The sequence below is a fragment of the Thermobia domestica genome, chromosome 13 (assembly GCF_964235325.1).
Source record: "Thermobia domestica chromosome 13, izTheDome1.hap1.1, whole genome shotgun sequence".
In the NCBI taxonomy this organism is placed as follows: Eukaryota; Metazoa; Arthropoda; class Insecta; order Zygentoma; family Lepismatidae; genus Thermobia; species Thermobia domestica.
In genome coordinates, this window is record NC_137466.1 from 217,397,697 (window position 1) to 217,422,492 (window position 24,796).

Sequence of the window (24,796 nt, forward strand, 5' to 3'; positions counted from 1 at the left end):
CCGGATAGGCCCAGAGTATACCGTAAACTTTGTTGTAGTTTTTAAGTATTTCAACTTCAATCAGTAGACGTTTTTAAATGTATAAATTAACTTTTAAACTATGTTCCTAATTTCTTGAGTTTAGTTTTTTAGAATCTGATAGTTTTTATTTATTTCTCTTTTCAGTGACGGGAGTAAACATGCATCTCATCGGATCAATTGTCTGTGTTGTCTGCATTTTCTACACAACATTGGTAAGAAACTTAAAATGTATTTTATAATTTTCCCTTTGTACTGTTCACATTAAAACATTCATCGTCAGTACTGCAATCTGTACCTCATGATCAGAAAAGAAAAGTATACTTATATATAAATTAAAAGCGAGAAGGCTATATTGTCATTCTTTGATCCAATGCATGCTTAGTCGTCGTTGGTAGTCTTTTTTTTATGATTTCTTTTTGAATTTGACATCCGCATCAATTTTATAGTCTACGAAATATAAATTTATCCTCTTCAGGAACTTTTTTTTAAGACATTGATTTCGTTCGCAGCGCCGCGACTCGGGAACTTGTTCAGACATCTCTTAACTCGTCAGGCGCGGAATCCGACGCTGGCGCACTCTTACGACCGTGAGCAGTGTGACATCATTCACCGAATTTTCCGAACAGAGATTATATTTTGTCTATAGGCAATCATATTAAACACAAAATCTGAAATTTAACCGATAGTTTCTAATTCCAGCCAATTAAATTGCCGTTTTCAAATGGCAACAAATATGCATGTGTTGTGAATATATTAACATAGGGAGACTCACAAAATATATTACTACTACTAGCAGTAATAGTAGTAGTAGTAGTAGTAGTAGTAGTAGTAGTAATAATAATAATAATAATAATAATAATAATAATAATAATAATAATAATAATAATAATAATAATAATAATAATAATAATAATAATAATAATAGTTATTATTATTATTATTATTATTATTATTATTATTATTATATTATTATTATTATTATTATTATTATTATTATTATTATTATTATTATTATTATTATGCGATGAATAGCCTAATGGCAAAGAAACAGCACCTTATCAAACAAAAATAAACACTTATTACATACAAGATAACCTCCTACTGAAACAATAAAAAAAATCATAAAGTAAATAGTATCGGATTAAACAATAATTCCTTGTCAAATTAATGCTAAATATTTTATTAGTCTCAAAAAATAAATACATCGTCAAAAATAATACAAATAATATATGTCGAACTTTAAAATTTATGCTTTCGTACTAATAAAAATGGATGTTCCAAATTAGATTAAAAGAATTGGCCATTCTTAAAATTACAAATTTTGAATTCGGAACTACTGTTGATCCATTTTTCATATTATACATTGGCACCTTTATACCTATATTATGTAAGCATTATTTACTATGGTATCTGTTGTCTCGTATTTTTTGAATAAAATCTCTTTAATAAGTTTTGTTTTGTCACTTTATGCCTGCAATCCCCAAAATTCATTCCAGTATTCATAACTATGTGAATACTAATATCTATTCATTTTACGACATAGTAGCCCAATAAAACATTTTTGAACTGACTCACATTTTGTTTACCAATGTTGTACCTATAGTATTCCAAATAACAACACCAAACTCTAGTCTTGATCTTGCAAGTATCTTGTATAAATATAGGTACATATAAGCTGACATTTTTAACTCAGTCCACTGTTTGTAAATGAATCCTATTATTCTTCTAGTCCCATGGACTATATCATTAATATGATAGCTAAATTTCACACTTCTGTCAAACACTATACCTAAATCTTTAACCTATTCGGCTTTATGCAATGTTTCTCCATTAACTACATATTTGCTTGTTAGTACATGATACATATATTTTGTTTTGTCAATATTAATTTTTAATAAGTTATTTTTACACCATGTACTAACAATTTCTAATTCTTTTTGTAGTAAATAGTTATCATACTCACTATTTACTATTCTAAATAATTTTAAATCATCGGCATACATATAATAAAATAGTTGAGTATTTAATTTTTCAGGAAGATCATTAATAAATAGGGAAAAAAAGAACGGGTCCCAAGGAAGATTCTTGAGGTATGCCATTCTTTATATAACCATGACTAGAAGTTATTTGACCAATTTTTACTTAGAATTTTCTGTTTGGAAGGTAGCTCACAAACCAGCGAATGTACAAAGGAGATAGGACTACGTTCGTTAATTTATCAATAAGAAGTTCATGCTTTATGGAATCAAAAGCCTTTGACATATCCAGATATATAGGTCTATCTATAATCTATTTGTAAGTCCTACATATGTAAAATCGGTAAAATGTACAAAATTTCTTACATTTGATTTCCCTTTATAAAACCCGTGCTTGAAATTCTCTTAATTTATTTTTTTACATTAAAATATAAAGGTTTGTGTATTATAATTTCAGATTTCTTGCAAAATGCATTGACAAATGTTATTGGCCTATATATATATATATATATATATATATATATATATATATATATATATATATATATATATATAATATATATATATATATTTCTACGATCGTCTCGTTTGTGTACTGTTACAATGTGTACTTACTTCCACATTGAAGGAAACTCACCATTTCTCAGGGATGCATTAAATTGTTAGAACATTTGACAATTCGGTGCTACAGGTTTTAAGTATATATAAGGGATATTGTCAGAACGAGTAGTAGTGATTCCTTTAATCACTTTAATTGCTTGAATTACATCCGATTCATTAATATTGCTTATATCTATTACGTCATGGTTAGTAATGAGCGATGAAGTCTTCATATTCTGGCTATTTGCATGATATCTTAAGTCTAAATTAAAATCAATTTTATATCAAATTTGTTTTCAAAGACTTAATGAACACAACTTTTCCATGCTCACTCCAGGAGTTACTTATGAAAGCAAATTGGCACACCACATTTCTTACATTAATATCTTAAAGGCTTTTACATTTTTTTTTTTTTCACAACATAGTGGTGGATTTTTGCGGTCAATTGTGGCGGGATAATGGCCGATGCCGTTCTTTCGAACTTCAGCCGAGCACCCACTTTGCTGCCTCATCTTTATGCAACGACTTTCATAACTATGGTCTTCAAGTTTGATTTTCGCATTTCCTGTTTCGATTACAGTATTAGCAATACATACTTTGAATTCCAGCAAGAGCATGTGCTCTTTAGTAACACTTTTATATAATATCCACGGATTTATTATTGATATGTTGTAAAATGGAAGAATATTCGCAGATTAAAACTTCTTGCTTTTGAAAATACGGGGGTAATGAGCAACCATTCTGTCAGCGATATCAATACCACCCATATATTGATTATAACACAGAAATACACGAGGTCGTTCAATTTCTATATCATCATAATCGATATTCTGCCAGTATTGGCAGGTCACTTACTGCAACTTAGAAGCTTCCATGCCCCACGGTCTTCCGCTAACCTCTTCCTTCCCACGTACGATTTTTCTGTTTTAATACCGTCCATTAATTGTAGTCTCCTTCGCCCCTTCCTTTTCTTTCCTGACACCATACCCTGTAGTACGTTCCTCATAATACAGTTCCTTCTTATCCAATGTCCCAACCAGTTTCTCTTCCTCTTCGTAAAAATGTCTAAATTTGTTCTTTTCTGCCCCACCTTTTCTAACACCCTCTCATCCGTTTCCCGCTCGACCCAGCTAATTCTTTCTATTCTTCTCCACACCCACATTTCGAAAAGTGTGATTTTATTTTTTTTTTTATCCCATCGTTGCACTTTACCTACATGTATTTTAGCAGCAAATGTCGGTGTCAGTTGAACCAACTTATTCTCAATCCAGCGCACAACTATTATATTTTCATTATAACCTACCAGGGATATGGAGACTCTTCCATCTTTTAGCAAAGTTTTTGAGTCTTTCAGTTACTTCTCAGCTTCCTGAGAGCCGATTCCTACCACAAATATAATTTTATCCCTCAAATGCATAACAAGAGGAATACTCGTAAATAAGTTATCAAGAAAAAGTTTGTGAGCATTTCCTTCTAAGCTGTCACATACTTTAATAATTATATCAGGTATAGAGCCTAAAGTATCCCCAGAACTTCTCAGTTTAACCCTCAAGTGGTATATTGTTTGTAACTGCAAAACCAAGGCATGCCGAGAAATAAAACCAATGCAGGCAGAAGTCATAATACGTATTAATGGCAGCACTCGTATGAATTTAGGAGATGGAAAACGCTTTCTCGACCGTTAAAATAACTTTTTTTTTTTTTTTTTTTTAATGGCTACAGATGTGTCAAACTTTTTGAAGAGGTTATATTTAAATAGCCAACTACAATAGTACTGTATTTTGTTTCAAAAGTTTGGAACAAATATTAATTTTTCTATTAGGAATCCTTACATTACACAAATAATAAATATTAATTTAGATCTTTCTACAGTGCAATATACAATTTTTATTCTTCGTTCAAGTATCCAACGTAGTAACAGAATTTTATTACAGTAAAACTTCCAAAACAGAATAGAATTATAATACACAGCGTACTTTCTATCTTTAGGGAGGTTTGAAAGCTGTAGTGTGGGCTGACACTCTTCAAATCCTTGTTATGTTTGGTTCTGTTCTTGTTGTCGTCATCTTGGGAACAGTCAATATTGGAGGACCAGGCGAAGTATTCGAGAGGAGTGCAGCTGGAGGCCGACTGGAACTCTGGAAGTAAGAATTTTTACATACCATTCAGATGCTATTGTCTTAATATTTTTCAGAAAAGTCCAACGTTTTAATATGTTTCATTCAATTACTAGATTTCATTCATATTTTCTGTAAGTAAATAATGTCTGTTAATTATTTATGAAGAATAAATAAAATAATAATAGAGGTATGGGAGTTGAGATTGAACCTGTTCTTGCGACACTAATTTCATATCACCCAACAATTTCTCGCTAAATATTGTGACCAACGCCAAAGCAACTCCGAAAATTCAGATTTTTTTTTTTTTTTTTTTTTTGTAATTTCTCATATATTAATTTATTCAAAATTTCCAAGTCATGTTACAGGAACCCCTGTAATGTGGGTTCCTGTCACCACGGCATGGCACATCCTCAGGTTGCGGATCGAGGAGAAGGCCTCTAGATATAGAGGTTAACTGCGAATATATTGAATACATTGTCGTGGACAGACGACAATGGGTGGTTCTTCAGCTTGGGGATTTGGCTTGAGGCTAACAATCTCATCCTGTAAAAATAAAATTTTAAAAAAGGAATTTGTTCATAAATATTCACAGAAGCCTCAGACCAGGACTGATAACTTGTCGTGTTACATGAACAACACGCGATAATTTGGAGTTAACTAATTAAAATGAGGATGTATAACAATCTCCGTACAGGAGGTGTTACAGAACGACTATGCCCGACCGTTGACAGGTATCAGAGCAAACACGCCTTAGCGAGAACTAACGAGAAAGGTTTCCGGAAATAGATTTAGCGAATCAAGAATAGACCCGCTTTCTACTTTATTACTTCATTAGAAACGTTACATTTTTATATAGTGATTCTACCTTGTTCACAATTATATCCGTTAATGTTGTCTTCTTAGAAGTTTGAAAGAAAATCAGGTAAAATCCCATAATAGTTTCTTCAAAGATATACAAAATTTGACAAAGACAAAAATATAGATTTCTTATGTAATCATCATGTTCAATATGTATAGTGTCTATTGTAACATTTTGCAGAGAACAGTACTCATTTTACTGTTATCAACAAAAAATAGTTAAAGTTTGACTTATTTTCTCTGTTGTTCATTTTGAAATATTAGTGACTCTTGAAATAACTTGAACAAATTACTTAGAAAAGAAGTAATTTCGTAAATTTTGTTGTAACAGTTATTGATAATCGCTTACTTAGTGTAATGAAAAAGCAGTCTTAAACTATTCAGCGCTGCATTGTTTGACAGTTTCTTGCTTACAGTTTTGATCCTAATCCTTTGGTTCGACATTCGGTGTGGAGTTTAGTCATTGGAGGTTTTATCTACTGGACGGCCTTTAATTCAGTCAACCAGACGATGGTGCAGCGATATCTAGCACTTCCTAATGTTTTTAAGGCGAAATTGTAAGTATTATTACATATTATATAGATACATGTACATATATATATATATATATATATATATATATATATATATATATATATATATATAATGTCTATTTACATATTATATATAAACTAATAATAAATGAAGCATTTGTTTCTTTTTACATAAGTATTTTATATCAGATATTCCATTAGTGATTTATTAACAGTTCATGATATAAAACTTAACGGAACTCTGTTATTAACCAAAATTGGCTTGTTATACATTACTGATTCCTTGTTTTTTTTTTTTTTTTTAATTTTTTATTTATTTATTTATTTATTTAAGAAAGAAACAACTGATTTGTTTGATAAAATAAAAATAAATTAGAGTATTTTATTTTAGAATCCGATATTTCTAACAGAAATTTATCAGGAAAGTTATATGTAACGTGTACTGCAAGAAGCTTCGAATGATCTCTTTCTCAAACAGATATCAAGTACTCTTAGAGTGAATTTTTAGTAATTGGTCATTATTACGTCCAATGCTGTGCATAATTAGTTCATTGCGAAATTGACATTACACTCGATACAACCTAGATCAGAACCTACCTGGGTATGCTTACGAGTTAAATTAAGCCTAAAATGACAAGTAATTAATTTAATTTATTTATTGTATGATACTGAAATTTGTTCAGGTAACGGCCAATTTTTACAAATACCCATTCAAATACGTTTGCCACATCAAGTAGGTTGCCAGGTTATAGAAGTAACCAACTTAACACTTTATTTTACTTTAGTGTAATTTTCAATGGGTATTATGATATTCTATAGTATCCATTAGTAAATATACAGATGCATGTTATTTACTTCAAATTTTAGAATAACAACATTTAAGGGGAACAACGCAAAATGTATTTCTCTATTGTAGTATTTTGTTGGAAATGTTCTTTGTTTTACTGTGAACAATAAAAAAAAAATATAGTTTCTTTTCATTTTAAAAAGTACCCTTTCTTGTTCCAATTCTCTCATTGCTGGGTCTCAATATTTGAAAACAAGAAGAATTACACAACTGTTGCGACAAGAAAGAAAGAAAGAAAGAAAACGCATTATTGAGAGGCGTATTTTTAGGTTTAAAAGAAATTTGTTACAATAAACTGTTTCAAGGGAGGGGGGCGGTGGCTCAGTGGTAGAGCGTTCACCTCCGGTGCTTGTGGTCCTTGGTTTGATCCCAGCTCGCGCCGGTGGACTTTGTGGTGGACAAACATCGTTTGCGTGGGTTTTCTCTGGGTTCTCCCGTTTCCTTCCACTTTCTTCATTCCACCATTTCATTCACTTCTCATCATCGCCGTCTCCTTTAGCCTAGCCGGCATAACCGTGGGACGTAAAACTCAAAGATTTCATTTCATTTCAAACTGTTTCAACCATTTTAATAGCAATTTGAAATGAACTAATTATAATTAGACGTCGCAAAACCACGCACAGGAATTCTAACCATCATTCTACTCAGAGATTTCTGTAATTCCTGAATTGTTATAGTTCCAAACTTTGGACTCTCACCTGGAGTCTTGGTGACGGAGGTTTAAAACAAGAAGAAAAAGAATAGAAACATCAAGGAATAAAATGGAACCGACTTACCAAAGGAAGAGTAAGTCCTTTCTCTTGGTAAGTCCATTTGTTTTTTATTCCTTGATGTTTCTATTTTTTTCTTCTTGTTTTTAACCTTCATCACCAAGACTCCAGGGGAGAGTCCAAAGCTTGGAAGCTTAATGAAAATTCAGGAATCACAGAAATCTGTAAGTAGAATGATAATTATAAGTATTCATTTACAACTTCGTTATAGAATAATTTATATATTAAAAGAGTTATGCTAAACAAATCAAGTATACTAAACTAAACCAGAAGATTTTGGGGCAGGGTGGTTCAGAAGAGATTACTCACCTCTGATAATGGAGGCCCAGATTCGACCCCAGGCCAACTGAGTTGTGTATTTGCTGGGCTTTTGCTCCCGTATTCTCTGGCATCCTCATTCCATCAATTATTTCATAGTCAGTCCCTTTGATAAATCTACCATTTCTTTTAGCCTAAAAGGTGTAACCGTGGGACGTAAATCTGAAATATATTCAAACTAGAAGATTTTCAGGATTAGGATTAGGAATTAGATTTCTGGTCTGTCGGCATCTTTGGCCATGTTAACCCATCACGTATGAGGAATGACGTTCCTCGGCGATAACATTACCCGAAGAAAGGAAAAGAAGGAAGCGACCAGGGACATATATGTTAGGTACCATCCCAGCATTGACCTGATGTGAATGAGGAAAACCAAGGAAAATCTCAATCAGGATACTTGTCCTGTAATCCTGTAAAAGCTTTTACACTTTTTCAATCATGTGTCCCCACTGGGAATCGAACCCAGGACCGCTCGCACCAAAGAGAAGAGCGTAAGCGACCTACGCCACGCAGAGGCACTAGAAGATTTACAACTATTATCAAAGTCTCCAATCATTTCTGAAACTTTCTTCTGGTACGATGTTAGACCTCCATAACTAAGATACTGTATATTAAAAACAATCTTATTGAAACTTTGGTGTAGTAGATCTTCAATTTACTGTGTTAAGAATTAAACAATTAAAAAGTATATTTATATATTTATTGATAAGCGATACAAAAATGAACTCTGCATCTTATGATTTACTTTGAAAGAGGTAACAGAAAACAACCTAGTTTACCTTGAACAGGGCCGTGCCGTGGAAAACCAGCGCCCAGGGCAAGAGTATACGACGGCGCCCCCATACATATATTCCAAACAATTTTTCGTATCTTTTTCCCTTTTCCTCCCGAATTTTTCGCCCCTCTTACTTCGGCGCCCGGGACCGTCGCCCCGCTCCCCCCCACGGCACGGCCCTGACCTTGAAGAAACGTAACTAATTTAACAGATATATCATCAAAACGATAATAAAAAGGAACATTTGTCCTGAAAGCTTAATTAAGTGAAGAAAAGACAGTTGCGTGTACTTGTCATTTGAATTTATTACTGGAAGATGAAACAAAAATAAAAACAAGTTTTAATCTTACATATTAAGTACTTACGATTTGTTTCTCTTTTTTCGTTGTAGGTCTGTTGGAATTTTCACACTAGGCATCGTCGTCTTTCTGTCTATATGTTGTTACACTGGATTGCTTATTTACGCAACATACTACAATTGCGACCCAGTTTTAACAAATGTAAGTAGCTAATATGTTTTTGTCATTTACGTAACCTCTGAGGAATAATTATGTGCTTCAATTACTAACATTATTCTTAGAAAAACAATAAGCAGTGGCGAAGCGAATCCCACAGGCAGGATGAGCTCAAGATTAACTAATAACATAATTAATCAGAGTTCACCACTGACCTTGAAAGTCAGGGAAGATCGAAGTAAAGAAAATTAAAATGAGTCTGGAAAAGTCAGGGAAATATATGCCGAAAGTAAGGGAGATCTGCTATATTTTACAGAAAAGCCATGAATTTCTTTACCTAGCTACAGAAAATATGAAGAACACCTCAAACAATCAAGATAAATTAAAGAAAGGAAAAACAAAATTATGTTTAGAAATAAAGAAGCTTGAGGAGTGTTTAAAACTTCAAGATTTGAAAGTTCAAAATAAATAAAATTAAAAATTCAAATACAACAGAAGAAACAAAAAAAGTTGCCTTGTTGATTGTAGATAATGAAAGAGATATGCCATATTATGATATATCTTTACTTGCTTATGTCCGAGAGTGTATTCAGGATTGCGAGATATTGAGGAGCTCTCCATGAATCTGTAGTGGCCAGTATGTGTGCCTTTGGTTCACGTGATCCCGAGCTCGATTCCCTGTGGGAAAGCATAAAAAATATTTAAATTCACAACCATTTACTTTCACTAATCATCCGTTCCCTTCAGGCTAAAAGTTATAATCGTGGGACGTAAAAGTAAAATTTTACTTCATTTTCATTTCTGAGTTATTAAAGATATAATTCATGTAAATTCTTGTTTGGTAGAAATGTTTTATCGTATTCCAAATATAGAATAAATAGGTTGAGGTGAAGCTATTGTGAGACACCCTAAAAAGAGAGGCTAAATATGAGACGCTCGCACAGAATTAAAACAACGTGTACTAGAGAATTCTAAAAAGTAGTAAATATTAGCCTGTTGAGTGATCCATTATACCCATATATGAAAAACATTCTTGAGCAATGAGTAAGGTTAAAAAAATTCCCTTCATTTTGTGACAAAAAAAAAAAAAACTTTTACCTTCTTTCAGGAAACTTTTATTATAACTCTTGAACTGTACATGGAAATCCAAAATTCAAAATATTAGCAGCTAAAATATACATTAAGGAGTAGCAGAATCTCCAAAAATTTCCACATGTCAAGCAGTCTGTAGGGAGCTAGGAGCTGTGAAAGACATGGAGCTATTATGGGACAGCTATTATGACCATTGAAATGCACTGCTCTTTTGTTTCTGTACTAATTTTTGTTCTTATTATAAAAGTTCAAAAAGGTATCATTATTCTGATAAATAACATTATAATTTAAACAACTTACGTCTCATCAATAATATCTAGCCAATTCTTCAAAGCTTTGCGTATTAATCACCTTAAGTTTCATTTTTAAAATGTGAAACCTGACAGATACAAAGAAAACACTGTGAAATAAATTCTTTCTGAAGCAGATCATCATAAAAAAAAAAAAAAAAAAAAAAAAAAAGCTGCAGGCAGTTCAGGTTTCTTGATTCTAGATTTATTAATCATTCTTTGGACCATGTTACATGTACATTTCCACCATTTTTTTTGACTGTCGTAGTACTAATTTTTAATAAGTACTGTAAAGAAAAAACTTCCATCGCAGAGGAGCTGAAAAGCTAGAAAACCTTAACTTTCTAGTGATTTATCGCAAAAATGTGATGAACTTTCCACCTAGGTATACTTTCGTTCAAGGTGTAACAACAGGTGGAATACCATGTGAGTCTGAAAAAAAATGGAAATTGAGTAATATATATATATAAAGGACAGAATGTATTAAAACAAGACTTCTGTTCGTGATATTTCTACTTATATTTTTGTATTGTGCAACATAACCTGACAGGAACTATTTTAAGTTCATGCATTACGTTACATTATATTTACACTTCAATGCGTACGTTATAAAATACAATTTACTTTATACTCACACAAAATGTAACCAATTAAATCAGACTTGAACATCTACATGCACTTATCAACACAAAACTATTTCAAATTTTACCATAACCGTCTATGTCTTGAGAAACATCATAAGTTCATAGATATTATATATTTTCTATTTCATGTTCTTTATATTTTATGTCAAATATAAAGGTAGGAGGGGAGAAAGTAGAACAGGTGACTAGTTTTCGATACCTAGATAGTATTATTAGTAACGATATGAAGTTTGAACGTGAAATAAAAGCAAGGATAGGAATGGCGAAAAAGGCCTTTAGGAGGAAGGAAAGACTATTTTGTGGGGCCTTGAATAAAGAGTTGAGAAAAAGACTCATAGAGTGCTTCGTATGGAGTATAGTACTGTATGGATCAGAAACATGAACTTTACGCAAAAATGATGAAAAACGACTGGAAGATTTCGAAATGTGGGTGTGGAGAAGAATAGAGAGAATTAGCTGGGTCGAGCGGAAAACGAATGAGAGGGTGTTAGAAATGGTGGGTGAGAAAAGAACACTTTTAGATATTATTAGGAAGAGGAAGAGAAACTGGTTGGGACATTGGCTAAGAAGGAATTATATCACGAGGGTCGTGCTACAGAATATGGTGGCAGGGAAGAGAGGGAGAGGGCGAAGCAGATTACAATTAATGGACGATATCAAAACACAGAAATCGTATATTAAGACGAAGAGGTTAGCGGAAGACAGTGGAACATGGAAGCTTCTTTGTTGCAGCAAGTGACTTGTCAACAATGGCAGAATACCTATGATGATGATGATGATTATGTTTATATTTCTGTTTCATGAAGTTGAAGTCTGAAGAAGAGAGAACAAGAAACATAATTAAGAAGACAAAACACAAAAAAAGCATTTCCAAACAAAAATATTCAATACTAAATATAATGTTGTTTCTTCCTCCTGATGAAAATACTCCGGTGGACTTGAAACGTTTTACGATTCAGATCTTCAATTCCCTAGTCGATCTGTAAGGTTATTTTAAACAAAAAATTTCCGTTTGTGGAAACATTTATATAGTTCCCAAACTCAGTATACAAATTCAGAAATTTATACTTCCTATATTTTTGTTTAGAAATGACATTTCCAGAAACTAGTTAAGTTATATATAAGTACTGATAGTTAAAAGTAGTGAAATGATATAAGTATTTTCAATAGTTTTGAAACATTTAGAAACTTAGAATTTGCAAATTTAATGTGAACTATAACCTATTACAATCACGAAAACATTATCCATTATATTTTTAGGAGATAAAAGCAAGCGACCAGCTGCTTCCACTATTTGTCATGGACACAGCTCAACATCTGAAGGGACTGCCAGGCCTTTTCATCGCCGGGGTTTTCAGTGCAGCTCTCAGGTAGGAATCGTCTCCTCTTCACGGTTGCAGGTACGGAAGCTTCTGCTTTCCTCTCCTACTTGGTTTCAAACTACGAAAGTGGATTCAGATTACGCATATTTTGTTTCATTGTCAGCTCATGCTTTACATGTGAATACCTCTACATGATCAAGCATTGCAGTAATCATAAACATTTCTGAAAATCGCACAAATATTAGTTAGTATACCAAATTGTAATGAGCAGAATATTATAACAAAGCAAACGAGCTTCTTCCATTCAACAAAGGAATAATAATTATTTTGTGGGTATGTGTTCCATGAATTTTTGTAGAACAAAATTTCGATTTTGTTGAAATATTGCAAGTGCTTTTGGAACTTGGAACTTTCGGATGATAATGAACGAACCGTGGAATCCAGAAATTCGAACGTAATAATTGTTTGAAAACCGACGAATTTTATCACAAAACAATTAGTAAAGAAAACTTGTTAATTAATGAAATATAATGAACATTGTCTCGTTTACAGTTCTTTGTCAACCGTACTGAATTCATTGTCCGCTGTGTTCCTCGAAGACTTCCTGCGAGGCTGTTGTAGGGTGAAAATTTCAGAAGCGTGGGCTGCAGTCTTTGTAAAAGGTGTGTGTATTGGTTTTGGAGTCTTGGCTGTCGGATGCATTTTCATTGTTGAAAACCTTGGAGGAGTGCTTCAGGTAAGCTCACTATTTCTTATATTTACACGCTAAGAACGGCAGAAGATAGCCACATAACGAGCTTCTGGTAGGTGAACGATTTATCTTATCACTTTTCCAGTTTGTTTTGGTTTAATTCTTCAAATAAGTATAGTGTAACCTTCAGTTACAGCTGAGGCAGTATCAAATTTTTTTCCGGCCCGAATAATTTTCAACCATACTGTATAACAATATATATATTATGATGTTTTACTGTATAACTTTCAGTTTACATACCAAATCCGTTTTGTTTTTGGTCAAATAGAATTAATTTAGAAGTTTCAAAATAATTAAGAAATATAGGTTTTCGGGAAATAATTTCTTTTATTTATATATTATTGTTCTCCGTAAATTTTTGTGTATGGGCATCTCATTTGGTTATTATAAAATATACATTATTATTTCAATGTAATTCATAGGTTAATACTTGGATAGAATGTTCTGAATTTTTCCACCAATCCGATATTTGGTAGGACACTCAGGATCCCTCTTCGTCCCGATGAGATAGCCATATCCTGCTAAAATCTGGTTTGGTCCAGTTTTTACTATTTTTTATTCGTTTTGTATTTTCCACCGCTAATTTCCTGCGTTGTGATTGGGAACTACATGCCACCTTAGCGATTTGGCGCGTCTTTCCCTTGTCTTTGTTCTTCGGTCATCGGAGAGTTAACAGCACACGCAGCACCGCTGTGCAAAAATTGATAATCCCGGAAGAAAAGCTACTAATATCCAGATAATACCAATTTAAATAGCTAAGAAGACAACTCGGCAAAGAAATGGAGTCCTGAATCATTGGAATTTTATCTGAAAATAGGCAGAAAGTGACAAAATATGGAACCTTGTCCTGTGATCGCCATGTTTGAAATAGTAAACATTCCAGGACAGGAGTAAAGTGATAGTGTTTATGTTTTTCGGTTGTGATCCTTTCGAACTAAGATTTGGAGATTTTTAAAAAAGTTCAAAATATTCCCTTTCCCTCCACAATTCAGTTAGGGTAACCTGTCCATGTACAGGTTTTGTATATGTAGTATAATTTAATTTCTTTTAAGGAAAAAACATGGCGGTATACGTGGTTTCTTTATCTTTTCAGTTAAATTTTAAAATGTCAGAATAAACTCAGTAGGGACTCCTATTTTACTCTTAATTTGGCCCAGCTTCTAACACGGTATGGGTTGAATAATGACGTGAAAGTTCTTTTCTTTTCAGAAGGGGATCTTCCCTAATCTATCCCTTCAGGATCAATTTTAATAATAATATAATTTAGAAAATGGGTTAGTTTTGGTACAAAGATCACCTGGTCCTAATTACTCGCCTCCTTTTTCGGAATTAGAGCCGATTGAAAACCGTGTTGGTATCCAGAAAATTGTACTTGTATTTGGTGTAGATATGTAGAATTTGATTTCTTGTAGTAATGTGTATTATATGTGTAGTTTCAGTATGTTGTGAGTAGATGTAATGTACGTGTGAGAGTGTTTGATAACTTATTTAAGGACAATGTATTGTTGAATCTCTTTCGATCTAACCTAATAGGTCATTCGTCCTTAAATCAAATCCGTCGTGATTCTACGTATTTGTCTCGTGATGTGGAATGTGTAATTTGTTGTTAATAGTGCACAAAACGTTTTCCCAGTGCAAATTTTATTTTCACCTTATAGCGCCATCTGACGCGAAAAGCAATCGCACAGTGCGAGTATTTTGTTGAGTGGAATAGTTAAGGAGTTAGGCGATCTCCAAAACGACACATTCCAGATTTATTTAGAATTGTTTGATAGCTACAATTTTCGTGAGTAATTAAATCGGTAGACTACCTTACTAATGACCTATCCTAAAAATTATTATACGTTCTGTAGTTAAATAAACAAATGATAAATAAAAGTAAACTTTTCATGTGATTTTAACTATAATCTGTTATACAGAACGCTACTTCCGTTGTCGGAGACCGGAACTATTTGATAGATCACAACTTTAAACTTTTCTTTTTCCTTTCTTTTTGTGAATACTCTAATTGTTGATTTCAGGATATATATATATATATATATATATACTTATAAATTAGTACAATACTGAAATATGAATCGTTTTACACAACAATGTGCATGTTAGATATAAGTAAGTAAGTAAATAAAACTAAAATTTTCTTGCATATATACTTTTATCAAGCTACAGAGTGTGAATATAGTGTGTCGTTCATATTGAGAGAAGTGAATCTTGGTTCATGCGAATCTTTCGAAGTGGCGGTCAGTGCTTCAGAATTTTATTTAGTGGCGTACGGATTTTAATGTATAGAATGTGACTGTTTTACGCAGTTTTCGGGCGTATTTAAGAATCGGGTGTCTTGAAAATGAATCTCTATGATATGAAATGTAAATAAATAAGTAAGTATAGGTAAGTAATTATATATGAGAATATAGTGAGTGTAATACCTTAATGTGTATGTGAGCCCAGTTTACTCTTTTGTCACAGGTTAGGATCGTGATTCAAATATAATTGTATGAATATTTGTGCATAATATCGAGTGGTTTAAGCAGTGTCCATATCATCGAGAGTTCGTATGGAAGGAAATGTTGTATACATGGCTGACTATATTGACACTTTGTAACTTGTTTGGATAACCGTAATTATTTAAATTGAAACGAATGAGTATATGAAAGGAATAATGTTGCTGGAAACAATTAGTATTTCGTAAATTTTCCCCCTATTTACGCATTTTAGTAACTCAAGTGAACCTGATCTCTGAGTGTTTGTATGCATTAACAGTATACTCGGTCTGACGATGTGAGTAGTATTTGTTTATTAAATATTTTCGTACATTGTAAAGGAAATTACAAAACATACAACCTAATTCAATAGCTTCTGGCCAAACAATGTGCAAGTCTGCCACAAATGAAAGAACAGACTATTAGTATTATATAAAACCGAAATGTTACATGGATAGCTATCCAAATATACGTGTGATACCAACTAATGAACGTGAAAGTTAAATATTGGCAATTCTTTGTTATGTCAGCATTAGCTGTTACCTGTCATGATTAGTTAAACAAGATGGTCACCAATCTTTTTTGCAACCAATGTATTGGTTGTCGTGTCGTAATTGTTTTGCTGTTCCTACAAAGGAATGATTTCATTAGCTGAATTGAAAAAAGAAGTAAAATTTCAACAATAAGTCATTCTCTTTTCCCGCCTTGTCCTCCTTGCATCCAATATGTGGTAAATGCACTAAGCTCCTCCCTCTGCTAATCCTCTGATCTAGTCTGTGTGGTTTCTGCTGGATTCAATTTGTAGCTTGATTTACTGTCGGTTAATGGCACGTTAGAAACAAATACAGTAAAGTGCCACTTACTACGTAGATCGGGATGAAATTACATCATAACTACAGTTAAGAGTGTTGAGATCGACATATTCCTACATATTTGAGGGAAATTGGACTATCGTAGTGACATCTACCGTGTTAGAAATGATACCAACAAACCTTCACGTGCTCATACAATGTTCAAGATAAATGAAAAATACTTGCCTCTGACTGTAATAATTTGATTGGTATATTATATTGAAAACGAATGTTAACTTGAATAAGTCGTATTGTTCGAATAGAAACTAAATTTCTTAAAGATTAGTTGGGTTCTTCAGTCAGTTCTTCACCTCAACACTTCTTCAACGATATTTAATCTTTTGCAAAATTGCTGTGAGAAACTTTTGTGTCGTAGATTTTGTACCCATTGTAAAATATTGTTCTAACTAACAAACTAACTCTATGGCCTATGGAACCCGGAGGTTCAGTACCGCGTTCACAAAAGCTCTCCACTGACTTCTATCCTTAGCCAATTGGATCCAGTTTCTACTTTGTATTCCTATCTCTGCGAGATCCATCTTAATATTATCCTCCCATCTGCGCCTAGGTCTTCCTAATGGTCGTTTTCCTATGGGTCTACCAGTCAAGACTTTGAAAGCGTTTCTACTTTCTTCCATTCTAGCTACATGACCCGCCCACCTAAGCCTCCTAGACTTGACGACCCTAACAATGTTGGGTAAACCGTATAAACTATGTAGTTCCTCGTTATGAAGTTTCCGCCATTCCCCATTCTCGTTCCTCTTGGGTCCGAATATTCTTCTCAGGATCCTGTTCTCAAATACTTTCAGTCTATGTTCTTCCCTCAGAGTAAGCGACCATGTTTCGCAACCATACAGAACAACAGGCATGATTATCGTTTTATATATTTTAAGCTTCAAATTCCTCGACAGAATTCGCGACGACAAGAGATTTTGAACCGAATAGTAACACGAATTCCCTGCTTTTAGTCGACATTTAATTTCTTCGTGAATATGATTTTCGTCTGTTAATATTGATCCTAAATATTTGAAAGTATCCACTTTATCAAAAGTATTATTTAGTATTTTAACGCCTCCACAATTTGCCGTATTACGGTCCCGACGCACTTCCATGTATTTAGTTTTCTCTGCATTTACTTCTAAACCCATGTCCCTGCAAGCGTTTAATAAGATCTCTGCATTTATTTCTACTGTTCTCCTATCATCCCCTATTAAATTTACATCATCAGCATATGCCATAACCTGGTGAATGCCGTTCAGCTCTAGGCCCTGGTTGCTATCTTTGATTTTCCTTATGGCGTATTCCAGCACAAAGTTAAACAATAATGGCGACAACGCATCTCCTTGTTTCAGGCCGTTTTCGACGTGGAAGCTCGTGGACAAAAATTTTCCTACCCGGACTTTACTTTGGGATTCACTTAAACATATCTTAATTAGTCTAATTAGTTTTCTCGGTATTCCAAGCTCTGTAAGAACGTTGTATAATGTTTCTCTCCTAACCGAGTCGTAAGCCTTTCTAAAATCAATAAATAGTTGATGTACCGGGGTATTGTATTCCCACTTCTTTTCGAGTATTTGGCGAATGGTAAATATTTGGTCGATAGTTGATCGATTTCGTCTAAATCCGCACTGATAATCTCCAATAATTTCATCTGCGTATGGGGTCAATCTGGCTAACAGAATATTTGAAAGGATTTTATAGGATGTTGACAGAAGAGAAATGCCTCGATAATTATTACAGTCAGTTTTGTCGCCTTTCTTGTGAATTGGAACAATGATTGACTCTTTCCACTCTTGTGGCAATTCTTCCTTGTTGCAGATAAGAAGAATGAGTTTGTGTATCTTGTTCCACAATTTTTCGCCTCCAGCTAAAATTAACTCAGCCGGAATTTCATCTACACCCGGAGATTTGTGTTTCTTTAATTTCTTTATAGCGGCTTCCACTTCTATTCGATTGGGTTCTGGAATATACGGTTCTGCGGTGTGTATCTTTTCTCCACGCACATTAGTTTTTGGCTGCGTGTTGAGCAAATCGTCAAAGAAATCTTTCCATCTATTTAAGATGCTATCCGTATCAGTGAGAACTGTTCCGTCAGATTTCTTTAATATATAAGCACGAGGTTGATAGCCTTTCTTAAATTCGCTGATCCCCTTATACATGTCCCGAATATTTTTATTTTTACTATTATCTTCAAGTTCCTTGATTTTAGCTTTCAAAAAATCCCGTTTCTTTGTTCTAAAAGTTTTGGAAGTTTCCCGCCTGATATCTGCGAAATTTTGTGTAGTTATTAAAATATTGTTCTTAAGTGCTTAATTATAGTTTAGAATGTAGAAAAAAAAGTAATTCGTAATGTAAGGCTGTAGTCTTTAGATATAAGCAGAAGTTGGTTGCTTGTGTTCTTCATAATATTTCTTTGTGTGTTGCACTGTGGTCTATCAAGTCTTCTGCGTAAATCTATTTTTCATCTCTATACCATCTTTTTTGCTGATAAATTTTGTTGAAAAATAACAGTATCAGTTCAGAATTTCTATATGAAATGGAAGAATTTGATAAACTCTGACGAAACTTTGTATTGAACTGAAAGGAAAGTTGTAAACTTGACAGATACCTTGTTCCGTTTTAATGCCGTTCGCACTATTTTTATAAAAAAATAAAATTTAAATTCCAAATGAATCTTACAGACAAAACTGTGATTCCATCTGAAAGTGTAAAATGTTTGGACGTTTTTTCTCCTTTATTTCACAAAATTTTGAACAATCTGGAAACGCAGGTTGCCACCTATTGCTAGGGTCATGTTTGCCTTGGATAACCCTTTAAAATGATTGACAGGTCTTATCACGCTGAGGCCATTATTTCTGTAGGTTATCATCCAACTTCAATGATTGTTTGTCATCTAAAACGGTCATAAAATGTTCTTTAAAGGTTACTATTAACTGTTTTGGTGATCTCGTCTACTAATTAAGTAATAATGCACAAATCAGTGTAACTTTAACTAAATGGCAAAATTTATTGTAATGTTAACAGAATTACTCACTTTGTCTGTCTATCTAATGAATGGCAAGCCTACACTATGCATCCATGGTATGCAGCCTGACTAAGAAATAATTATTTGTACCTCTGACAGAGATTATTTTATCATGGTTGTACATTTGTGGCCAAAACTTTAAAACACTAGCTTCTTAGGTCTTCGGCCAAAACTCACATTGCAGTGGCTCTTAGTGTCGCTACTACAACTGTTCTAACAGTTGTCTAGGTCTTTGCTGGATGTGACAGGATAAGTAAATATATACCAAAAAATGCTGCTTTCAAACAGGGAAAACATGGGAAACATGTTTTCCCGTATATTTTTAAAGCTAAAAACTTTGATAAACTTGTATTTAAAAGCAGTGAATAAGTAAAAACAAACTGCTGACGACAATTGTTGTAATTGCACATATTCTGCTTTGGGCATAGAACTCTCGTTAGAGAAAATTACATGTGCATGATTTACGTTTATATATTTATTACAAGAATTTGTCCAAACCTACATTAAAACAAGTGCTGTTAACCCTTATAAAGTGAACTCATGCCAAAATATTTAACAAATAAATAAAACCTATGATCTATTTTCACAATCTAGATGAACGATATACTAAATCACATTTAGTTGCAACAAACAAAAGAAGTGAACCGTGTATCACTTTGCACTTATATTGCCAATGATGGTAAAAATAACAATATGTGTGGCAGTTAATTGAATAAAGTTAAATTGTATTTAAATTAGTAGAATTACAAGTAAGCATTTCTATAGATATCAGCACATACAATATTTTGCTCTTTACTTAGTTACCAATTTGTGCATTCCTACCCGATAAAGAAACAAAATATCAAAAAATACGTAATAACTTTTTAAGCCTACTAGTCATGACTTGATCTCTCCACCATATATCATCAACTTTTTGTTGAATCAAAGTTTGTTAATATACGTGTAAAGATAATTTTATTAAACAGTACGTGCAAACACGGTTAAATGTATGAAAATCAGTAATGGCTTATTAAAAGCTACAACAATATGGCTAATTTACAGTTTTCCTTTCAGCTGTATAAAATAGATAATAGTTGTGTGTTTTCTATTTGACAGTAGTAATTATTACCATAAAACATAGGGTCATACTCCAAGATGTAAGTGAGACCTATATATCTAAGGGAAATATTGACTAAAATATTTGAGTGTATCCAGAAAATTTCTGTTTGTTAATTTCTGATTTGCTGCAATAAGCGTCGTGTGAAAAATACGTAGGGTTTTTTTTTTTTTTTATCTTGCAAATATTCACAGTGGATTTATTGTAACAACTGTTTGCATTATGAACGTTATCGGAGTGATTCAAAGGCTATTTGCAATTTATAATGTCCGGGTTCTCTCTAACTTCGCGATTCTTTTTCAGAATCAGTCGATAGGAGAAAAGACTGCAGTGGCACCCGCCGATCTCGTTCTGAGGGGGGCAAGGATATCTCCCATGATCATTTTGTAGGTAGGAAAACGAAACCAAGCACTGCAGAATTTCTACATGACTCATGTACATCCCGTGACATTTTATTTATTTTATAATATAACATAGCCATTGTGTTTTTAAACCCAGGTTTATATTTGTTGAGCAGTAATTTTTCCCCTGTAGTGTAAAACCTGTTACGTAATAATTGATTTGTTTAAAGTATTATTTGGCCAAGTAATTTTATTCCCCATTTGAAGTACCAATTACTTTAGCAAACAATTATTTTATTTATTTGTTTGTTTATTTATTATCAATTTATGTTTTCGTGCTTAAATTAGTACATTGCTTTAGAACGTTCTCAGGGTTTGGTATTTTTAGTTAGAAACCCAAACCATTTATCCCCAAACTTCTTATAAAGGAGTACTGGATGCACCTTAAATTATATACTGTAATGTGAAATGTGTGGGTTTAGGTAATATAGTTTTAGTGTAAAGTAAAATTCGTAGTAAATACTAAAAATTTCTTGAAAAAAAATAAATAAACATGGTAGTCTCAAAGTATAAATATTATATATTTTCAAATATACTTTTCCATACGTTCAAACCATTTCTAAAAGCATTGTGATAGTTTTTCCTATTCCTTAAAATCAAGAACCCCCTCACTAGAAACTGTCTTTTTACCTATCTTCGAGGAGGAAGTTGTTACTTTCATCAAATGGTACCTGCAGATATGTGGATCAAAAGCTTTCAAAAATGGTTTGAACAGATAAGAAATTTGATCAACTGCGATGAAAAAAGCACTTCTTTATTATATTTAATGTGTGTACTACTGATCATTTTTGACCTGTTTAAAAACTTTCAGAATTACTATTGAAATTACCTCATCGTATTGTTAGGCACTATCTTACTCTCTTGCCTGTTATATTATGGTAAACAAAAGGAATAAAACTTAATTGCAGCCCATTGGAGTTTAATTTCCGATACCGAATGATGATTTACACTTGAACACTTTCTTAATGTTCTTAATAATGTGTCCTTGTTTGCGTCAATTCTTCAGCAAATTTCATCTCGTATCCTAGCTTATAAATTGATGAAGTCACATTGTCACAAAGTGTTTGATCAACTTTTATTTTTCCTCATCTTAAGGAATTTATATTCTACCCATGTCGTATGTGTACAATACATATTTATGATAAATAAAATGTAGAAATGACATAGAAAGTAACTAATAAAAGTCTGATTAAAGAGTGAGGCAGCATTTTCAACAACTACGAGGGCCACTATTTATATTTTGAGCCTAACAATGAAAAAACAGTAATTTGTCATTGAAAATTGATTTATTATTTTTCGAAATATTCTCCTTTATTATGAATACATTTTTGCATTTGTTCGAATCATTTGTCAAAGCATTTTTTCCAATCTTCCTGAGACAGCTGCATAATATGGTTTTTGAACGTATCAACGGCTTCTTCCGCTGACGAAAATCGTTGTCCGCGCAATTTATTCTTGACATTCGGGAACAAGAAGAAGTCATTGGGTGTCAAATCAGTACTGTACGGCAAATGATCTATCAATTCGATTTTTTAAGTGTTCAAATAGTCGGTTGTTAGACGAGATGTGTGAGAGCTCGCGTTGTCTTGAAGAATGACCCGACGGCGCTTGTTTGTTTTCCGTATTTGACCGAAGACCTCCGGCAAACAAATTGTGTACCATTCAGAGTTGACCGTTCTACGTTCCTCTAAAGGCACAGTTGCTACATGACCAATTTTCCCGAAAAAACAGGCGACCATTTGTTTCGATGTGCTTCAAGGGCGAACAACTTTTGTTGGACTTGGTTCATCTTGAAACACCCATACTGTCGACTACTGTTTATGTTCCGACTCATATGCATATATCCATGATTCGTCACCTGTTACAATCTTATATACATCTTTTGAAGCACCGCCATTGTATTTATTGGACATTTGTGTGCACCAATCGACGCGAGCTTCTTTTTGAGTTTTTGTCAAATTATGTGGGATCCAACGAGAACAAACTTTCTCACAGCTAAATGATCATGTAATATTTTATATATGCTGGTGGAACTAATGCCTAGGGTTGCCTCAATCTCACAGTATGTCACATGACGATCTTGCAGTATTAGGTTTTGCACAGCATCAATGTTTTCTTGAATAACAACTGATTTTGGACGACTTTCGCGATTTTCGTCAGTGAGCGAATGGCGGCCACGAGTAAAATCGTTATACCAGCGTTTCGCAGTGGCAAAGAATGGGGCTTCATCGTAAAATGTGGCAGTAAGTTGATCGATGCAGTCTTGTCTTGATAATCCACGTCGAAAATCGTAATAAATCATCACACGAAAATTTTCACGAGTTAATCCCATTTTTCTGTTGTCACGCAATCTTCAAGTCAACGTAAACAACACAAATAAAGCTATTGACAAAACATTTGAAGTACGTTATGATCAACAATGTCAAACGTTTCTATGCAAACGAAAAATGGTGTCTAACTACAATCAGTGTTGCCAAGGCTCAAAATATAAATAGTGGCCCTCGTATCTTAGTAATGGTAGTAGAAAAGAATAAAAAAAATGTATATTGTATTAAGCTATGTAAACTAATGTAATGAGGTTTATTAGTAAATAATTCCAAAGAAAATAAAACAAATCTTGGTAAAAAGACGTGTTTTCGTAAGAAACCCGAAGGTTCTATGACGTAAGAAGCCCGAAGGTTCTTCTCCCAGAAACAAAGTTTCTCCATTGAATCGCATCCTGAGCTACTCCAATCCCTGAGTAGTTATTAGCCACCTCCCTAAAACATTACTTTATATTGCTCTCTCTTTTTCTTGATCTACCCAAAGATCTTTTTTCATTAGGCTCTCCGAATCATATAACTCGTGCATATTACCCATGCAAATAGATGTGTTCCGCCCATTTTGGACGTCTGGACTTTATTATCCAGATCGTATTCGATAAGCTGTAGGAAATATGAAGTTGAAAATAGTTATTTTTGGTTGAAGTTTAGCGTCTCTTCTCAGCATCGAAGCTATGTGAGACGTAGATCTACAGTTAAAGGTGGAATCCGAACCACTGTAATGGATTCAATTTTAACACACTTCCACCGGGACTCGAAAACAAATGGGTATAATACGTTAGATTTGACTGCTTTCGATACGAACTGCCAAACTGAAGGCGTAATTTTTCAATATTGGAACTTAAATTTCTTAATATCTTGTTCTATTTTTCTTTTATTTATAGGTGACCTATAGCCTGAGTTCTATAGCTGCAGGAGCAATGTTTGGTCTCTTCACTCTTGGAATGTTGTTCCCTTGGGCTAACATGAAGGTAAATATTACTTATGGTTAGAGTTCAATCCAGAAAACGATCCAAAGACTAATTAAAGTTTATACAAAATTATCTTGCTAAGTCCTCCAAATGTGACAAAATTTTAAGACTAGCTATATTGTAGCTCATCATTAGGGTCAATAATGCAAGTCCTGAATGGTAGAAACTACATTTTAAAAAAATACAAAAATAAACGACACATTATGATGTAGAAAGTTACCATAATTGGAATCATAAAATGTTTCTAGTCTTTATTCTCGAAAATAAAATTTATATTTC

General features: G+C 33.3%; 1 protein-coding gene across 5 annotated transcripts in view; it reads left to right on the top strand.

Moving 5' to 3' along the window:
* LOC145669024 (sodium-coupled monocarboxylate transporter 1-like) overlaps nucleotides 1-24,796 on the top strand; it is a 159,507-nt gene that overhangs the window by 121,602 nt on the left and 13,109 nt on the right. For all 5 annotated transcript variants that reach the window (XM_081737367.1, XM_081737366.1, XM_081737364.1 and 2 more), the window contains 7 exons: nucleotides 166-233; nucleotides 4,587-4,741; nucleotides 5,992-6,132; nucleotides 9,210-9,318; nucleotides 12,560-12,669; nucleotides 13,174-13,357; nucleotides 24,431-24,517. In XM_081737367.1, coding sequence (XP_081593493.1) covers nucleotides 166-233; nucleotides 4,587-4,741; nucleotides 5,992-6,132; nucleotides 9,210-9,318; nucleotides 12,560-12,669; nucleotides 13,174-13,357; nucleotides 24,431-24,517 — 854 coding nt within the window. The remainder of the gene's footprint in view (nucleotides 1-165; nucleotides 234-4,586; nucleotides 4,742-5,991; nucleotides 6,133-9,209; nucleotides 9,319-12,559; nucleotides 12,670-13,173; nucleotides 13,358-24,430; nucleotides 24,518-24,796) is intronic.